Consider the following 18763-nt stretch of genomic DNA (forward strand, 5'->3'; position numbering starts at 1 on the left):
GGCGAGTAGCACCAGTTCTTCTCTTTTGTCATTTGCAAATTCTGTTCCATCACTTTTCCACATAATTGTATGTTGTCACTTTCACTTTTAAGGCTAAAAATAAATAAAATAAAATAAAATAAATAAACTAAAATAAAATAGCACATTAAAGGAATAGTTCACCCAAAAATGAAAATACTGTCAATGCTAAAATAAAATAAAAAAATTTAACATTAAAGGGATAGTTCATCTAAAAATAAAAATGATGTCATTAATAAAATTGTATTAAATTTAAAAATAAAATATAATAAAACAAAACTAAACTAAATAAAATAAAATAGCACATTAAAGGGATAGTTCACTCAAAAATGAAAATTCTGTCATTAATAAAATAAAATAATAAAATAAAATAACAAATAATAATAATAATAATAATAAAAATAGAACATTAAAGGGATAGTTCATTCAAAAATGAAAATTATGTCATTAATTACTCCTGTGTCAGCAGCACATGTATGCGTCGTGTCTTCTCGTGAACATGCCTGTTCAAGACTGACATGGAAGAGAAGAAATTGTTGAATAAAGTCGTTATTTTTTGTTTTCGTTGGTTAAACCACTGTCACATGGACTATTTTAACAATGTCCTTATACCTTTCTAGGCCTTGAACGTGTCAGTTGTGTCTTTGCAGGGACAGAAAGCTTGCATTTCCATAAAAATATCTTAATTGATGTTCCAAAGAAGATTGAAGGTCTTACGGGTTTGGAAAAACATGAGGATCATAAACTAATAACAGACTTTTCATTTTTGGGTGAACTATCCCTTTAACATAAATATAAAATCGCTACAAATAATATCGAATGTCCTGTTTTTAGTTTTTAATGAATTTGAGCACAGATTTGTGACATTTAGATATCTGTTGGAACTCTAGGAGAAACACGAGACTACACAAATCTTTTTTCTCAAATATCTTACACTCACAATCTTAAATAGAGCTCATTTACAGTTTTTTTTTTCCTGTGGGTATTCCTGCAATATTACAAATTAATTTTACAGTACAAATTCTGCTCCAGTTTAAAACTTTGTATTCCTAAAACTTGTGTTATTGCTTCCTTAAGATGAATTGCTTGGATAAAAGCATCTGCTGAATGAATAAACGTAAAAGTAATTTTTAAATTAATATGCATCACAAAAAAATGCATGCAACAATAAATGTTGTTTAGAATAGTATAGCATCACACAGTGCAGGACACCGACTTCATGAACTACCTAAATAAAAGAGAAAAAAGGCCAAAAATGTCACTTTTCTCTTTGCACACTGTGCATTTACAAAGGCAAACTATCACAATCTTATTTACCACCAAAAGTCTGTTAATTCCAATGCAACTTCATTTTAATCTCCCGAGTTTAAACGCACTTTTCTCAATTACCTTCTACCTGCTCTTTTACTGCCGGTGCATAAACATTCAGCTAGCAGCTTTCCACTGACGGTAACCCCCCGCAGGGCACACAGGATGTGTTTGTGTTCACCAAGCATCATCGTGACTTGTCACCATGTCTGTGAGTAACCGTCCATATGAGCACATACGCAGGAGATGTGGGAAAGTTTAAGCTGTGTGTGCGCGAGTGTGTTTAGCTCAGAGCGATATGTGCTGTGGGTCCTACACATTGTTTGTGCTTCACGCTCATCTGAAAGGGACAGCCATCCTTAATACTTCATCCACCCACACTGGCTCACACACGCACGCACACAAATAGGCACAAATGCACCACGCGTCTCTGCATTTGCAGATCTGCGGATGACAAATGACTTGTAAACTTGCATTAGCGTCAGCAGAACAGAAAAACACGCCACATGTTTCCCCCATGCAGTTCTTTTCATTCCAAAATCACCGCATGACAAATAGTCAGGATTTAGGAAAGAATGCAACGTGCCAAGATCTCATTTAGCCCGGGAGAGAGAGAGCGTGTGCGTGAAAGTACGCAGATTATGAGTAGGGATGGGTCCAAGAAGTAGCTAGTTGATTAGAGAGGTCGACTAGTCTCAGGCATTCTCTTATTTATTATTTTTCCATTTCCATTTTAGTAGAGGTATTTCATTTAGCATTTCATCTGCAGGATTCAATCCTCTACAGCCATACACATGCAGATGGATTTCGTTGGTCACTGCGTCAAGACTCATACTGTTTTTTTCAACATCTTACGCCATGAGCACTGCGTTTTTAAGATAGTGTGTAAAGTTTAAAATTATTTATGTTTTAAAACCAAGAAGTGGCTTTCCAGCTCACTTTTGTAACCTAAGTGAGACAAGAGACGATCGAATTTTTATTTTATTTTTTTAAACAACTGTACAGCAAGATAGTCTTTTGACTATGAAGAGTGTTTAGCTGACTGTATATATGTATATATATCTATAAATAAATAAAGAATAACAATAATAAATATTATTAGCATTACCCTGCCTCTAAAATTGTTAAAATGTTTGGCACTTTTTCCAATAAATAAATAAAATTACTGTAACAATAATTATTTATACTTTATAATTACATTAAAATATATCTTTGTGATTTTTTTTTTTACATTAATTTCTTTTTTTGCTCCTAAGTTTAGAAAATACATCACACTATGAAAGCCACTGAATAAAACATAAAAAAGGTAATTGCGACCTTTTATCTTACAATTCTGACTTTGTTGCTCAGAATTGTGAGATATAAACTCGCAATTGCAAGTTATAAAGTCAGAATTGTGAGATATAAACTTACAATTCTAAGAAATAAAGTCGCAAATCTGAGAAATAAAGTCAGAATTGTGAGATATAAACTAACAATTCTTAGAAATAAAGTCGCAATTCTGAGAAATAAAGTCAGAATTGGGAGATATAAACTCAACTCTGAGAAATAAACTCGCAATTCTAAGAAAGAAATTTGAAAATCTAAGAAATAAAGTCAGAATTGCGAGATATAAACTCAATTCTGAGAAATAAAGTCGCAATTCTGAGAAATTAAGTCAGAATTGCAAAATATAAAGTCGTAATTCTGAGAAATAAAGTTGTAATTCTGAGAAATTGTCAAAAATACCAGAAAGATTATCAGAAAGAGTGTGCGGAAAAAAAGTGCAAATATTGTACATTTAAGGGTACAAAAGATTATAACTGAGGACATAAATTCAAATGGAAAACATTTGTCCAAATCTACTGCTAAGGGATGTATATTAGTACCAAATTGCACTCATCATAGATAAAAGATAATGCACAAAAGGTGTCTCATTGACCAGCTTTTGTACAACTAAAAGTTCAAATTTTGCAGAACTTGAAACAGAAGATATGACAAAGACAAAGATAAGTGCATTGATGTTGCTGTGGTCTCTCTACTGAACTTCTAATAGTTGGATGGACAGCATAAGCTCTGTTCTGAAACCTACTGCCTTTTAACTTCTGCCTACATAGGCAGTTGCCTTCTAAAGTGATGTCTTAACTAAAATGGAAACAATTTGGAATACTTATCACATGTTTGGAATACTTCAGAATTTTTATTCCAATTCATTCTGGGATTGTTTTCTCTCTGAAGCATATATGCAACGATGAGAATCTGGCCAAAACAAGGCATCAAATAAGTTGCCTACTATTTGAAACAGCCTTGACACTTAATGTATCTTAAACTACCGCCTCAATAGACAGCTTCGGGAACACAGCAGTAGATGAGGAAGCCGAAAAGGTAGAGATGAAGTGATAAGGAGATGGACGACTCTACTGAGCGATGCAGCGCTGCACAGATCACAGACAGCCATCGCCTGCAGAAACACACGACTCGGCCCATAAATCCAGAGACTTAAAATCTCCATGGAGATGCGAGTTTTGCCACTCTGCCCCAGTGTGGTAGAACGTCTTCAGTGACAGGGGGACAGAAATGAATGTAGCACAAGATGGACTGACACAGAGGGAGATGATGATAAAAGACCACAGACACATTTCTGTCCGTCTTCCCCTATGGCGGAATGCTATTACCAGATCTCAGCGGTTTTATTAGGTCCGCATGGTGTAAACACACAGACACACAAGCACGCTGGCACGAGATGAGGATTTCTGTCAGGACACATCGGAGTGGATTAATACTAGATGGTTTTAATCTAGCTCTCGAGTTCATGACTGTTGTAAACACCATCAGCTTGACAAGCCACACACATACACACTCATAAATAAACGCTTATTTATCAACTTTGATGTTGTAAGGGCTTACTGTGATTTTTGCAAAAGCCGCCTGTCAGTGAACACACCTTAGATGGGCCACACATAATTTACACCTCTCACACATAGCTATAAAAATCAAAACATATCATAGACTTCTATTATCGGTTGTTCACTACCAAACCTTAACTCCTAAAATAAAACTTCTTTTTGCAATAAAATATTTAATAATATATTTTTTAGATAATTCTAAAATTATAACTATAAGAACTATAATAATAATAATTATTATTGCTGCTCAAAGATTAATCGTGATTAATCGCATACAAGTTTTTGTTTATATAACATATGTGTGTACTGTGTATATTTATTATGCATATTTAAAAACACATACATACAGTATATATTTTGAAAATATTTTCATGTATATAATTATATTCATATAATTTATAATATATATAAATATATTTAATATATTAACATAACAGATTTTTCTTAAATATATACACGCATGTGTGTGTATTTATATAAACATAATAAATATGCACAGCACACATACATATATTATGTACAAAATGATTTTATTTTGGATGCAATTAATCACAATTAAAAGGCTGACCAACAATAAAACATTAATAATAATATTAATAATACTACTACTAATGTAATCATTTGAAACACTACCGTACCTATAAAAATAATAGTAAAAATAAAAATAAATACACAATACAATAAATAAATAGTATTAATCAATTACAAATAATGTGAAATTATTAATAAATATATGATATTACATATTTAAACAGTATGTATTTAACTGTAATTATTTAAACTAAAATATAATTATATTAATAATAAAGTCTTATTATTCATTATAAAAATAATAGTAATTATTTCTTTTAATATAAACATAATGTGACCCTGGACCACAAAACCAGTCTTAAGTAGCACAAGTATATTTGTAGCAATAGCCAAAAATACATTGTATGGGTCAAAATTATAAATTTTTCTTTTATGGCAAAAATCATTAGAATATCCTTAGTAAAGATCATGTTTCATAAATCAAAACTTAATTTTTGATTAGTAATATATGCATTGCTAAGAACTTCATTTGCACAACTTTAAAGGCAATTTTCTCAATATTAAGATTTTTTGCACCCTCAGATTCCAGATTTTTCAAATAGTTAGACACTATGACTGGTTTTGTGGTCCAAGGTCACATATTTAAATATAATTACTAGACCCACACTTTTAGTTATAAAAGAAAACATAATTTAGCCCCTTTATGAATTTGTTTTTCATTTTAGCGACACCTCCATGCAGTTTCATTGCGTTTTACTATTCTCGTAAGGACATTTTTGCTCCTACAAGTTTAGAAAATACACCCACACGCGCTGTTGTGCAGGCCAAATTCATTTAAAAAAAACAATTACCTGGCAAGCAGTTACAATACATCTGTGTTTATACATAGAACTGAGGCCTACGAGTCACACAAACACACATACTTATTCACACACACTGGCACAGAGGTAAATCGCAGGACATGGAGGGGTGGCAAAAGAAGTGTTAACAAGGGAGATAGACAGAATGCGGGAAGAAGGAGCAAGAAATGAGGAAGACTTGAGGGGGAAGGGACAACACAACAACATATGGTGACAAACACGGTGACAGGAAGACTTGAGAAAGCGCGTCAGAGAGAAAGAGAAAGAGAGAGACTCACCACGGTGAGCCGTAGATGCGGAAGCCCCTGACGGTAACATCAGAGTCCTGCAGGTAGATGCAGTTGGTGAGCAGGGACTGAACGTTTTCGTAGTTCTCCGGCTTGAGTTTGGAGGCCGAAGGAAAGTAGTAGAAATCCTGCTTTATTAGGTCTGCCATAAACTCCTGATCGAACGTCAGCTCGTGGTTCCCGGCTATAACGATTTTGATCTCGTATGGCAGAGTGCCTAAGGAAAGAGAAAATAGCCATCATGATGAAGTGCCTTCATTAAACAAGTATCATTATTTATTTTATCATTCATCATTAATTCATGCAATGTTGCCTTGTTAAAGAGATAGTTCTTCAAAAAATGAAAATTCTGTCTTTAATTACTCACCCTCATGTCGTTCCAAACCTGCTAGACCTTCGTTCATCTGGAGAAGATGAATTAAGATATTTTTGTTGAAATCCAAGAGCTTTCTGACCCTGAATAAACAGCAATCTAACTGGAATGTTCAAGGCCCAGAAAGGAAGTAAGGACATCATTAAAATAGCCCCTGTGACATCAGTGGTTCAACCGTAATGTTATGAAGCTACGGGAATCCTTTTAAATGACTTTTTTTTAACAATTTCTTCTCTTCCCTGTCAGTCTTTGATGATGATTTTAATGATGTCCTTACTACCTTTCTGGGCCTTAAATGTGGTAGTTGTGTTGTTGTCTATGCAGGGTCAGAAAGCTCTCAGATTTAAAAAAAAATCTTAATTTGTTTTCCGAAGATGAATGAAGATCTTATGGGTTTGGAATGAGATGAGGGTGAGTAATTAATGACATATTTTTCATTTCTGCGTGAACTATCCCTTTAAGTAAATGCAGATCTCCCACACTTTTTACTAGAAAATTCCTATAACTTTACATTATAAGGACTTTAATGAATCATTTTATACACACTGCACTCAAAAAAAGCTATTTCTATCTGATCTAACCTAAGAGTAACTAAAAAATTTAATATTCGCAATAACAATTATCATGACCTTATGGACTAGTTCAAACATTCAATCATATTAACCTTGAAACAATTTTGCACCAATGAGAGACAATCTGCAGACTTTTAACGGAATTTTGACGGAAAATCTGCAGATTTTTTTTCTTTCTTTTGTAATAAAGAAATTCAGTTTTTTGAGGAAAACATTTTAAGGATTTCTCTCCGTATAGTGGACTTCTATGGCGCCCGCGAGTTTGTACTTATAAAATGCAGTTTAAATTCAGCTTCAAAGGGCTCTAAATGATCCCAGCCGAGGAAAAAGGGTCTTATCTATGTTGAAAAAGTCCCATCTAATTTTTGGGAGTTTTTCAACCTACCCTAACTATCTTGAACCGGAGTAGACAGAGTACAGCTAGACAAGACGAGCATTTGAGGTTAAAGAGTACATAAATTGTCAATTTATTTTAGAAAATATCTGATCGTTTCACTAGATAAGACCCTTCCTTGGCTGGGATCATTTAGAGCCATTTGAAGCTGCTTTTAAACTGCATTTTGAAAATTAAACTTGCTGGCACCATAGAAATCCATTAAATGAAGAGAAATCGGAAATCAACTCAGAATACACAACTCTGAAAATAAAATACTGATACAATGACCACAGCTACTGAAAGAGCTTAGATGGTAATGGATATAAGTGTAGGTTTAAACCAAATGCTGTACCATCAATTGTCCCCACAAAGAGTCTAAACACCCTTGGATATCGAGTAAATTCCATGCTAAAAAACTCCTTCAGTTGTTGCGCCGTCATGTCAAGGATTGGCATGTTTACACGATTCGTAAGTTCTTTCAGTAATTGTGGTCTACTAAAAGCCTCAAAGGCATCAGGGCTAAAGTAATTTCCTGGCTTATCGCTAAGAAATCATTGAAGACTTACATTGCTTCTCTTGTTGCCCTTCAACTGAAAATTACAACCAAAAGCCGCACAATGTGGCATCCAATCAGTATTTCATTTTCCGAGTGTTGTGGTAAAAATAGCAATAGATAGTAGCAGTAGTTTACAGAGTGCAACCGTTTTACGTAATCAAAATAATGCCACCCCCATGCATTCTTAAAAAAAAGGTGCTTCAAAAGATTCATCAAGCTATGCCATAGAAGAACCATTTTTTGGTTCCACAACCATTCATTCATAGGTTCTTTAAAGAGCGATTTCTCGGTTTCCGTTTTATAATATGAAGAACCTTATTTGCCACAAAGAACCTTTTGTGAATCAGAAAGGTTCTTCAGATGTTAAAGGAACTTTATGGAACCATTTAGACAAAAAAGGTTCTTCTATGGCATCGTAAAGTATTTTATTTTTTAGAGTGTAGAGCAAAATATGTATAAAACCATGTGGATTTTTAGAATAATGTAAATCTTTCATAGGTTTTCTACCATTTTAGTAAGAGACATCGTTTACCATTTATTAAGCCACAGAAGGCTTAATAAATGAACACATAAGGGAAAGGGGAGATGTATAGCGCTGTCAATGACAGGCGGACGAATATTGTGGAAATCTGCGCTGCTTTCTGGAGGCACAGATGCCGAGCGGGCCTGCCAACAAGGTGGGCTCCACCATTCTCCTTGAGGTATTAAGTTGGTAGATATTGGCACTTTTGTGTTTTTTTTCCGGCTTGCAATAAATCAGGACTCTTAAGGAACTTGTTTTCGGCTTTTCTCTGGAACAATGGAAATTAATATGGCACTTCATAATTCTGACATCAATAAATGCACAAATATTATTACTCCTCGTTCAATCTCCATCTCCATTTTTTCACGGTTCTATAAAATGTTCACCGCACCGGGGAGCGAACCTGTCCACGCCTGACAAACACAAAGACAGTCTGTCCCCACAAATCTCCTCTCTCCGAATCGCTCTCCCCGCAGCCCCGCGGATCCGAGGCGAAATTACGCCAAACATCTGGAAATGTTCCCTTTATTTGAAAAGTGTCATAAAAGAGATGAGATGCGTCAGAAAGTGTAAGGTTTGAGGTGTGACGGAGAGTTCAGTCAGCCTGTGTTTTGACAATTACGCAGCCAAGCGCGTCCCTGAAAAGCGGCAATTAAATTGTGGGCGGGAAGGATGTGGGGGGGTGCTGGTTTTGAGGACCTACAAAAAAATGACAGAGCGCGCACACACACACACGGTCCCTCGCACATGCTTATGCTCAAATTGTGTGACTTAACAGCAATTTGCCTGACACTTAACACACGCACAATACTCCACGGCACCTCTAAAAATCTGCGGCCATAAGCACAATTTTACCATCGCTGGGAGATGATCGTAAAAGTAAGACATGGGCAAATTTGAGAGTGAGCTTTATGTGTGTGTGGCAGATGCTTCATAAGAATCAGCGCAGGAGTTTTGGAGATTTAAAGCCTCCTTCCAGAGGCAAAGCTCTGATATCTTTTATGGTTGCTCAACACTTTTGTAATACACGTAATAAAGAACTAGCTTCCAGCTCAATCGTTTGCTTTACCATGATATGATTTGATTTCCAAGCAGATTTAAGAGAGTTCATATCTTCTAATGCATGTCAAATCCATAATTCAACATCAATTTCTTAGACAGCTGTCAATACACGCTCTATATTGCACAGCTCTATGGAATACTCCATTCTGATTGGTCTTTGTGTTTTGTTGTACCAGGCAACAGATTTCCTACATGCTATGTTAGTTTTATATTTGTTGTAACACTACGCAGTCTGTTTCTGTTTGTATAACAAATATTTCATATTTATTAGGTAAATATCCATGTGGAAAGTGAAAGAATGTACAGTTAGCTGTTCATTTTTGCAAAACAAATCTCAAAACAAACCTCTGATTCACTTCAGGGTCCTGATTAATCTGTCAGGGTTTATTTTGTGACTTTACATGGCCCTTTACCTCAGTGGTTTTGGTTTAAAACCCAGACTTTATATTCAAAATGATCTAGAATGTAAAAAATAAAATAAAATAAAATAAAATATTAAAATAAAAAATATTATTTTGTGTCTTTACGTGTCTTTTACCTTTTACTTGGTTTAAAAAACAGACTTTATACTCAAAATGGTCATGTAAAAAAATAATAATAATAATAATAAAATAATAAAATAAAATAAAATAAGTGGTCAGTTATTATTTTGTGACTATACATTGTCCTTTACTTCAGTGGTTCTCAGATGGATTTGATTTAAAACCTACACTTTTAAATCAAAATGATCTAGCATGTAAAATTCAAAAGCTAAATGAAATGAATTGAAATGAAACTACACTATTGCTAAATACCATAGTGGTCAATTAGATGCACAGCCTGTCAAAAATATATATATAAGGATAGGATTTTAAAAGTTGATAAGCCTGTTTATCTTGCTATCTTAATTATGCACCAATATACATCTAGCATTCAATTATTTTCATTTAGCATTGCTTTTTCCTGCCGTCCACAACCCTGTTTTTTGAGATCACGACCCACCAGTTCTCCTTCTGCTCATCTATATTCTCACCACATAAAGTCATTTGTTAACGTGCATCCTCGTGTCCAAAAAAAGATAAGTATTACATATTGTGTTTATGTTGTGCACCATCGGGTTCGCATACATGTGTAGGCACTGCAAGAGTGTGAAAATCTCCCGGTGCATATGTTCATATCCGTGCACTCATTGCCTTTCTCTTCCCTCCTTCTCGCGCTCCCTTTCTCTCTCATATAGATTCCACAAATGGCCAGACTCCTTCAAAGGCAGAATTACAGAGAGAATCACCATTTTACAATGGAGTCATTCTCTTACAAACACAAAGCAAAAAAAAAAAAAAAAAAAAGTCTTTGGAAGCAATCAATCACACAAATACAAAACGCCAGCAAGAGGGAGGATGGAAAAGACGAGCCCAAAGCTTTTGTGATGAGAAGGAGCGGGAAATAGGAAAGAAAAAAGCATGCCGATTTCAGCCCAAAACGCCTAATCCGGACACACGGACGAGTGTGCTTGTTGTTATTAGTTTCTATCTTCTTGGGCCCTTTGTCTTTGATTTCAAAAGAACTTTCAAGGCGGCAATAGCTTAATTTTCACTGTGAATCTGACAGACAACTTCTGTTCTTTTCACTTCAAAAAGAGTGCAATTAAAGCAGATGAATGCAGGCCCGTGCGTGTTCACACAGACACATACGTGCAGGGAGAATAGCATGTTCAACAACTCAGACACACACGCACACACAAGCACTTGTCATACAAAACATCTCACTCCTATACATGTCTTGTGAGCTGCAATATTGGCATATTTGTGTATGTGTGTGTGTGTGTGTGTGTGTGTGCGCGTATGTGTGGTGGACCATTCGAATCAGGGTTTTAGAGGTGCATAAGCCCAGAGGAAGTGTCCGGATTTGAGTGCTATTGTCATTTCTGTTCTGGTGGGTGGTCTTTGGACTTTGATGGAGCAAATCCTCCAACCTCCGAAATTCAGAGCTCATTCAAGAGGATTATGGCACTGTCTCGCGCTGGGATGCTGCAGACGTTTGCCACCTACGTGATATGTGCACTTTCTTGTAAGTTGGCTGTCTGAGAAAGTATCAGCCAACTACATAACTGTGCATTTAACACATAAGCCACAAATTAAATGTAATCATGTTGCATTGTGAAATATAAATGGACAATCACAGAGTTTGAGAGTATGTCACATTAAAAGATTTTGTCATATTTAACAAAAGACAAAAAAAAAACATTTCAGTTTTTGTTTAAAACTGTCATGCTTTCATGTAGCATTTGCAGTGTATTCACTATTAATAAATAATTCATGTCACTACAACACATCAAAAAGAAAATATGAAAATACCTGCCTCTCTTTATAAAGCTCCTCTGTTCATCACAGCATTCATCATTCGAGTTTTTAACAGATTTTCTATACATCATCTACCAAGTGTAGATGATGGTGCTGACTGATTAAAGGAGTAGTTCACTTCCAGAACAAACATTTACAGATAATGTACTCACCCTCTTGTCAGCCAAGATGTTCATGTCTTTCTCTTATCAGTCGTAAAGAAATCATGTTTTCTGAGAAACATTTCAGGATTTCTCTCCATATAGTGGCCTTCTATGGTGTAGAGATAGGAGTAAGATAGGAGTTTTTCGACCTACCCTAACTGTCATGAACTGGAATACACAGAGTTTGGAATATGCAGAGCTAGACAAGATGAGCTTTCGAGGTTAAAAAAAGTATAGAAATTGTAATTTTTTCTTCTTCCTTGGCAAAGAGCATTTAAACTGCATTTTGGAAGTTCAAACTCGGGGGCACCATAGAAGTCCATTATATGAAGAGAAATCCTAAAAACATAATTTCTTTATGACTGAAGAAAGAAAGACATGAACATCTTGGATGACAAAGGGGTGAGTACATTATATGTACATTTTTGTTCTGGAAGTGAACTACTCTTTTAAATGTTTTAAAGAGGCATTTTTATAATCACCTTATTATTATCGTAAAAAATTGTTTTCTTTAAGGTCAAATACTTAAATTTACCCAATTACTTTAATCAATATTTTAAACTGTTGTCAATACCAATAGACTGTTTAAAATTATATCTAAATTTTACAGTCAAACCAAAAATTATTGAGACACCAAACATTTTTTTTATAGTGGGTGCAGTGCAGGACACTATAGTTCATTGTTAATTTATGTAAGAAAGGATGGTAAAATAAACTGTGACATATTATACCCAAACATTCTTCTACCAGTAAAATTTATAACAATTTGGGACCCAAAAGTAGTGACACTTTGACCTGACCATTCTTTGGATATCAGAATCAAAAACAGTGATTTTCGGTGATGCTGACTGACTACAAGTGGCAAAATTATAAAGAATTACCCTTATAATATTTAGAGTAAAAAGTGCCTATTTAAGGCTTTTAAAGAGTCATATCATGAATATTTTTTAAATAGAAATTTTAGTTCTGTTCCAGAGTTCCATTTAAAACTTTTTTGTCATAAAATGTTTTTTTCATGTCCATTCTACCCCTCTTTCTGACCCTTTTTAACCATTAAAGAAGTTCACTTCCAGAATAAAAATTTCCTGATATTCACTAATCCTATGTTCAAGATGTTCATGTCTTTTTTTTTCAGTCAAAAAAAAAAAAAGTTTTTGAGGAAACATTTCAGGATTTTCTCCATATAGTGGACATCAATCATGGCCAATGCGTTGAAGGTCCAAATTGCAGACTAAGAATTTCAGACAAAGAACTAACCATGCATTGACTTTTCCAATGTGAATTTGCAATTGCATCGCAGATTGCAATTTTATTTTTTTAAGAAAATGACAGATTATTTCGCTAAATAAGACTTATTCCTCGTCTGGGACCGTGTAGAACCCTTTAAACCTACATTGAAACTGCAGTTTGGACCTTCAACCCGTTGGCCATCATTGATGTCCACTATATGGAGAAAATCCTGAAATGTTTCCTCAAAAACCTTAATTTTTTTTTTTTGAGTGAAAAAAAAAGACATGAACATCTTGAACATACAGTAGGATGAGTAAATATCAGGAAATGTTTATTCTGGAAGTGAACTTCTCCTTTAATGGTTAAAAAGGGTCACAAAGAGGGTTAAAATGGTCATGAAATAAAAACAACATTTTATGACCAAAAAGTTTTAAAACGTTAAAAACTTTTTTTTTCTAAATTTCTTTTAAGACATCTATATAGACGCCCTCTTTACATGTGAAATGGGTGGCAATGCTTTACTGTGTAAGCTGAGGGTTTTTGGTCTAGTCTAAAATAGTTTTCAGCATCCCATAATTCAGTAACAGCTACTTTGCAAAGTCTGGATTACAACAGATCTGCAACAGATTCATAAAACAATCTGTGTTGTAAGTTCAAATGTGGGTGGCCTTGTGTTTTATCTATCTGAAGTTAAAGAAGCACAGCTTAGTTTTGAGCATAGTTTCAATAGACTGTCTTTTTGGCCTGAGTTCTAAAAAAAGTTAGAGTTCATGTTTTCATGGTGCTTTTATTTGAGAAGATCAAGGAAGATTTGATTTCTCATGATATGACCCCTTTAAAGCATATTTGTGACATTTGATTTATTTGGTACGTGCTTCGTGCTTGTTTCAACCCTTCGGTTCGCCCTCTTCCCTCTTTTTAGATCTTTTTTCGGTCCATAATCCCGGCTCAACAGAAAACAGCGACGCTTTGAAGAAGTGGAGTGAGGAATCTTTCTGCCAACGTGCACAAACACACAAACAGTGTAGGTGTTCTTTGTGTTTCTTCATGTGCTCATGTGAAATGTAAACATACAGTATTATTAGAGGAACACACAGCATCCACCCATGCATAAGAATTCAGTCTCAAACACAAACTCACACACAGGTGGCAGGGCACAAGGTGAGAACATAAACTGAATCTATACATAAAACTGCATGTCTAGATATAACTATATAATTAATTATTAGATATAACTATATAACTATAATTTTTTAATTATGTAATTATTTTTTTTTTTTTTTTTACTTTCTGAAAAATGTGCTTGTTTTCCATTGAAAAAATAAAAGCATACCGCTAATAATGACAGAAACTTCATTTTTGGGATAGATATTCTACACTTTTTAAATTAATATTCCTGCACCAAACATTTATTTATGAAAGCCTTAAAATATTAAGGTTGCAGTACTAAACAAATGATATGCCGTGCACACACAGATCCACAGACATAAAGTATTCAACCTACACAAACTACACAGAGATTTCATCTTTGTCTGAGATTGTTTTACACTTTAAGAGAAAAACCGTAAAGGAGTGTCAAGCTTCCTCGTTAATAATCCACAGCTAAACCTTCAGCTGAGTAAACCCATGGCAGGGTGAAAAAACGCAAAAAAGAGAGCTGTAGAGCTTGAAGGGAGAAAAAGAGAGAGCGCATTAAAGTTTCATGACGGTTTTCTCTCCAGATACAGACCAGAGAGGGGAGAATGGAGGGAAAACTCCAAAGTTGAGAGGAGAGAGAGGGAAAAGAAAAGGAGAGAGAAAGGTGTAAACTTTTCTCCCAAGAATCTTCCACCCCACACACTCGAACACACGTCTCAGACAACCCACGCAGCTGTCACATCACCATTGGGCTAATCTATTATTCATAATGTGGACAGGACAGAACAAGACGGGGGAACTACCGAACCTTCCTGACCTGGGAGAACGAGAAGTATATTATCCATTTCAACCTGCTTCTCGAACCCTGCTCTGCACATAATGACTTCCACACAGACAAAAAACTGTATGAGAAACAACTCACACCTGTGAAAAAGCTCAAACAAGAAAACTTCATCTCAAATTGGACTGGACTGCTACTGGAGTTCGCACTGACATAACTTACAAAAACTATTGATTGCATACTTCAGCAAAACACCTTGCTAGTACAGCAGATTTCAGCCATGTCTATATCTCACTTGTGATTACTGGGAATTCATGTCAGATCTTTCCTTTTACGCAGTTGCAAGAAATGATCCTGAAGCATGTTCTCCAGTCGGTGTAAGCCCGAAGGATACAAAGGAAAGATACAAGCATGGTTTCTTGTGCTAGTACAGTTGTTCAGCAGGTAAATACAAATGAATCGAGACCGATAAACACACAAGGAGACTTGTGAAGATACAGATTTGCTTATCACACAGCTTAAACTGCGCTGCTACACATTCATATATTAGCACTGTTAATTCATGAACATCTGTACTTCCTAACAGTTTCTTCGGTCTGGTTCAAATTAACTGGTTGGGCGGACAAACCGGCAAATGAGACGACGCCGTAATCATTTCTCACATGAGTGGAAAATGAGCATTTTTGTCATCTAGTGAAAAGACAAAAAACCTCTTTGCACAAAGAATAAAAAATAAGTGCATTATGTAAAAGGTACAAAATGGTCACTCGTGGTTGAGAATGGACATTTACAGGTCACAAGAGTGGTCAGATGGTCAAAATCTGTGTTACTTAATAAATCAAATGAATCATATATATTATATATGTATATAATATATATAATGAGGAAAGCCTATAAATGAAGATGAAGAAACCACATTACTATGCCATGTTAGTAAATTATTCAAAAGTGGCTTTAGAAGACAACAAATTATTTATTTCCATATCACTGATCACAAGTCTATCAGACTACAGTCCACAGCAATCCATTTTTGCAATGTTTTTGTGTATGTAAACACACACAAGACAGACATCTTTGACTGCTGTGACACATCTTACTATTTATTTTCCAGTATCTCACACCATGAGCGCCGTTTTATTAGAGCATTCCAGCTGTGCTGAAAACACAACATAATAACAACTATGACACATAACACCAGTTCACTGAGCTATTATGTACACTACCAGTTTTTAACAGTAATATTTTTTATGTTTTTTAAGCCTGCATTTATTTGATCCAAGGTACAGCAAAAACAGTCAAATTTTGAAACATTTTTACTATTTAAAATAACTGTTTTCTATTTGAATACATTTTTAAATGTAATTTATTTCTGTGATTTCAAAGCTGAATTTTTAGCATCATTACTCCAGTCACATGATCCTTCAGAAATCATTGTAATATTCTGATTTGCTGCTCAAAAACATTTATTATTATTATTATTATTATTATTATTATTATTATTATTATTATTATGTTGAAAACAGCTGAGTAGAATTTTTTCAGGTTTCTTTGATGAAAAGAAAGTTCAGAAGAACAGCATTTATCTGAAATAGAAATCTTTTGTAACATTATAAACGTCTTTATCATCACCTTGCTAAACAAAAGTATTAATTTCAATATATTTTCCCCCAAAATAGATCTTTCTATTCATCAAAGAATCTTGAAAATGTACTCAACTGTTTGATAATTAATAATAATAATAATAATAATAATAATAATAATAATAATAAATGTTCCTGGAACAGCAAATCAGCATATTAGAATGATTTCTGAAAGATCATGTGACACTCAAGACTGGAATAATGATGCTTAAAATTTAGCTTTGATCACAGGAATAAATTACATTTTAAGATATATTCAAATAGAAAACAGTAATTTTAAATAGTAAAAATATTACAAAATTTTATTGTTTTTGTCTGTATTTTGGATCAAATAAATGCAGGCTTGACTTCTTTAAAAAAATCTCACCATTCAAGAACTTTTGACTAGTAGTGTAAATATCTGTTATAGACATTTAAATACCTGATAGCTAGAGTATGGATCCACTTTATCTACTATAAAAATAAATAAACCCAATTCATGCACTTTTAGACCTCCTTTGAGATTTTTATTTCTGTATCATCATTCCTCATGCCTACTTTGGGGTCTAAGGTGATGCTCCATTATTAAAGTAGCCAAACTGGCTAAAATATTAAAGCTGACAAGTTCAAGCTGTTCCGAAGAGCCCAGACAAAAAGAAAGGAAACAGATTTTGCAAAAACACCAAAGTGTTGAAGCAAAAAGGAAAAAAAAAAAACATAACTGACAAGAAAAAAGGCCATGAGACTAGGTTAGCGTTAAGAGCATCACCATATGAGGAAGTCCATGTGAGACTGTGTGTGCGCCAGTGTGTATTTGCACACACTTTAAAGTATTGTGAGGTAAAAAGTAAATCATATCTCTGAGGATTGTTGCTGGATAAAGAAAGGAAGCATGTGCGCTGCGAGTTCTCTCAGATACACAGAAGCAAAGATACAGAGATGAGAAAAAGAACCACGTTATAAATATTTATACAGAGACAAACGCGAGAACAAACGCGAGAACTTCCTTTTTGGCACAGGGACGGCGTGCCAGAAAGAAAGAGCGAGGCAGGACAGCGGAGAATCAATAGCGGGAAAGAAGATGAGACACACGAGCGGGAGTCGTAATCTGACTGGTGTCTCCTGCACCCCGCTGACTAACCTCCATCCATCCATCCAGATCTCCTGCTTTCTATTCCCAACACCAGTCATCCTTCTGATTCGCTTTATTACTGAGCCATCCTCATCTTTTTGGACATGCACATGTATATAGAGAACTAAATAAAAAATGTCATGACTATGACCTCTTCATGTTTCTGAAGGTCTATAAGATAAACATCTTAAACCTCCATATTCTCCTTGTGATAAAAGGACTTAAGAGGCTTTAAATTTGCATTCAAAGGTATTTTATCAAAGGCTGGTACCTCAAAAAATATGTTTTTTTTTTTTTTAGGATTTTTGATCTCATGCGTTTTGAAATATCTCTGATTTATTGCCTATAGAGATATTAAAAAATAAAAACAACAACATATATCCTTTAGAAATTATTCTAATATGCTGATTTGCTTTTTGACTGTTGCTTTTGTAACAGTATACATTATATCATTTAAAAGCTTGAGGTTTTTACTTTTATTTAGCAAGGATGCTTTAAACTGACCAAAAGTGATGGTAAAGACATTTATAATGTTACAAAAGATCTCTATTTCAGATAAATGCTGTTCTTCTGAACTTTCTATTCATCAAAGAAACCAGAAAAAAAATGTTTTCAACATAGGAATATTAGAATGATTTCTAAAGGATAATGTGACTGGAGTAATGATGCAAAAACAAATTACGGAAATAAATTAAATTCAAAATATCTTCAAATAGAAAACAGTTATTTTAAATAGTAAAAAATATTTCAAAATTTTACTGCTTTTGCTGTACTTTGGATCAAATAAATGCAGGCTTGGTGAGCAGAAGAGAGTTTAAAAAACATTAAAAATCTTACTGTCCAAACATTTTGACTGGCAGTGTATAATTGGATAATTAAAACGAATTAATGAAAATTAATGAATTAAATTAAATATTTTAATGTTCAATGCTCATTAAGCTTTATCAATATCCTATTACTGAGTTGGTCGAGATGAGTTTATGAACTCAGAGTTTATAATCCAGGCATGTTTATGAGCAATATCATTGACA

At 34.4% G+C, this 18763-nt stretch overlaps 1 protein-coding gene across 1 annotated transcript in view; it reads right to left on the reverse strand.

The window, feature by feature from the left end:
* Nucleotides 1-18763, reverse strand: part of mpped1 (metallophosphoesterase domain containing 1) — a 51736-nt gene that overhangs the window by 27583 nt on the left and 5390 nt on the right. The window contains exon 4 of the mRNA XM_073838305.1: nucleotides 5881-6106. Within this exon, the coding sequence (XP_073694406.1) occupies nucleotides 5881-6106 (226 nt within the window). The remainder of the gene's footprint in view (nucleotides 1-5880; nucleotides 6107-18763) is intronic.

This window comes from Garra rufa, chromosome 4, assembly GCF_049309525.1.
Source record: "Garra rufa chromosome 4, GarRuf1.0, whole genome shotgun sequence".
Classification (NCBI taxonomy): Eukaryota; Metazoa; Chordata; class Actinopteri; order Cypriniformes; family Cyprinidae; genus Garra; species Garra rufa.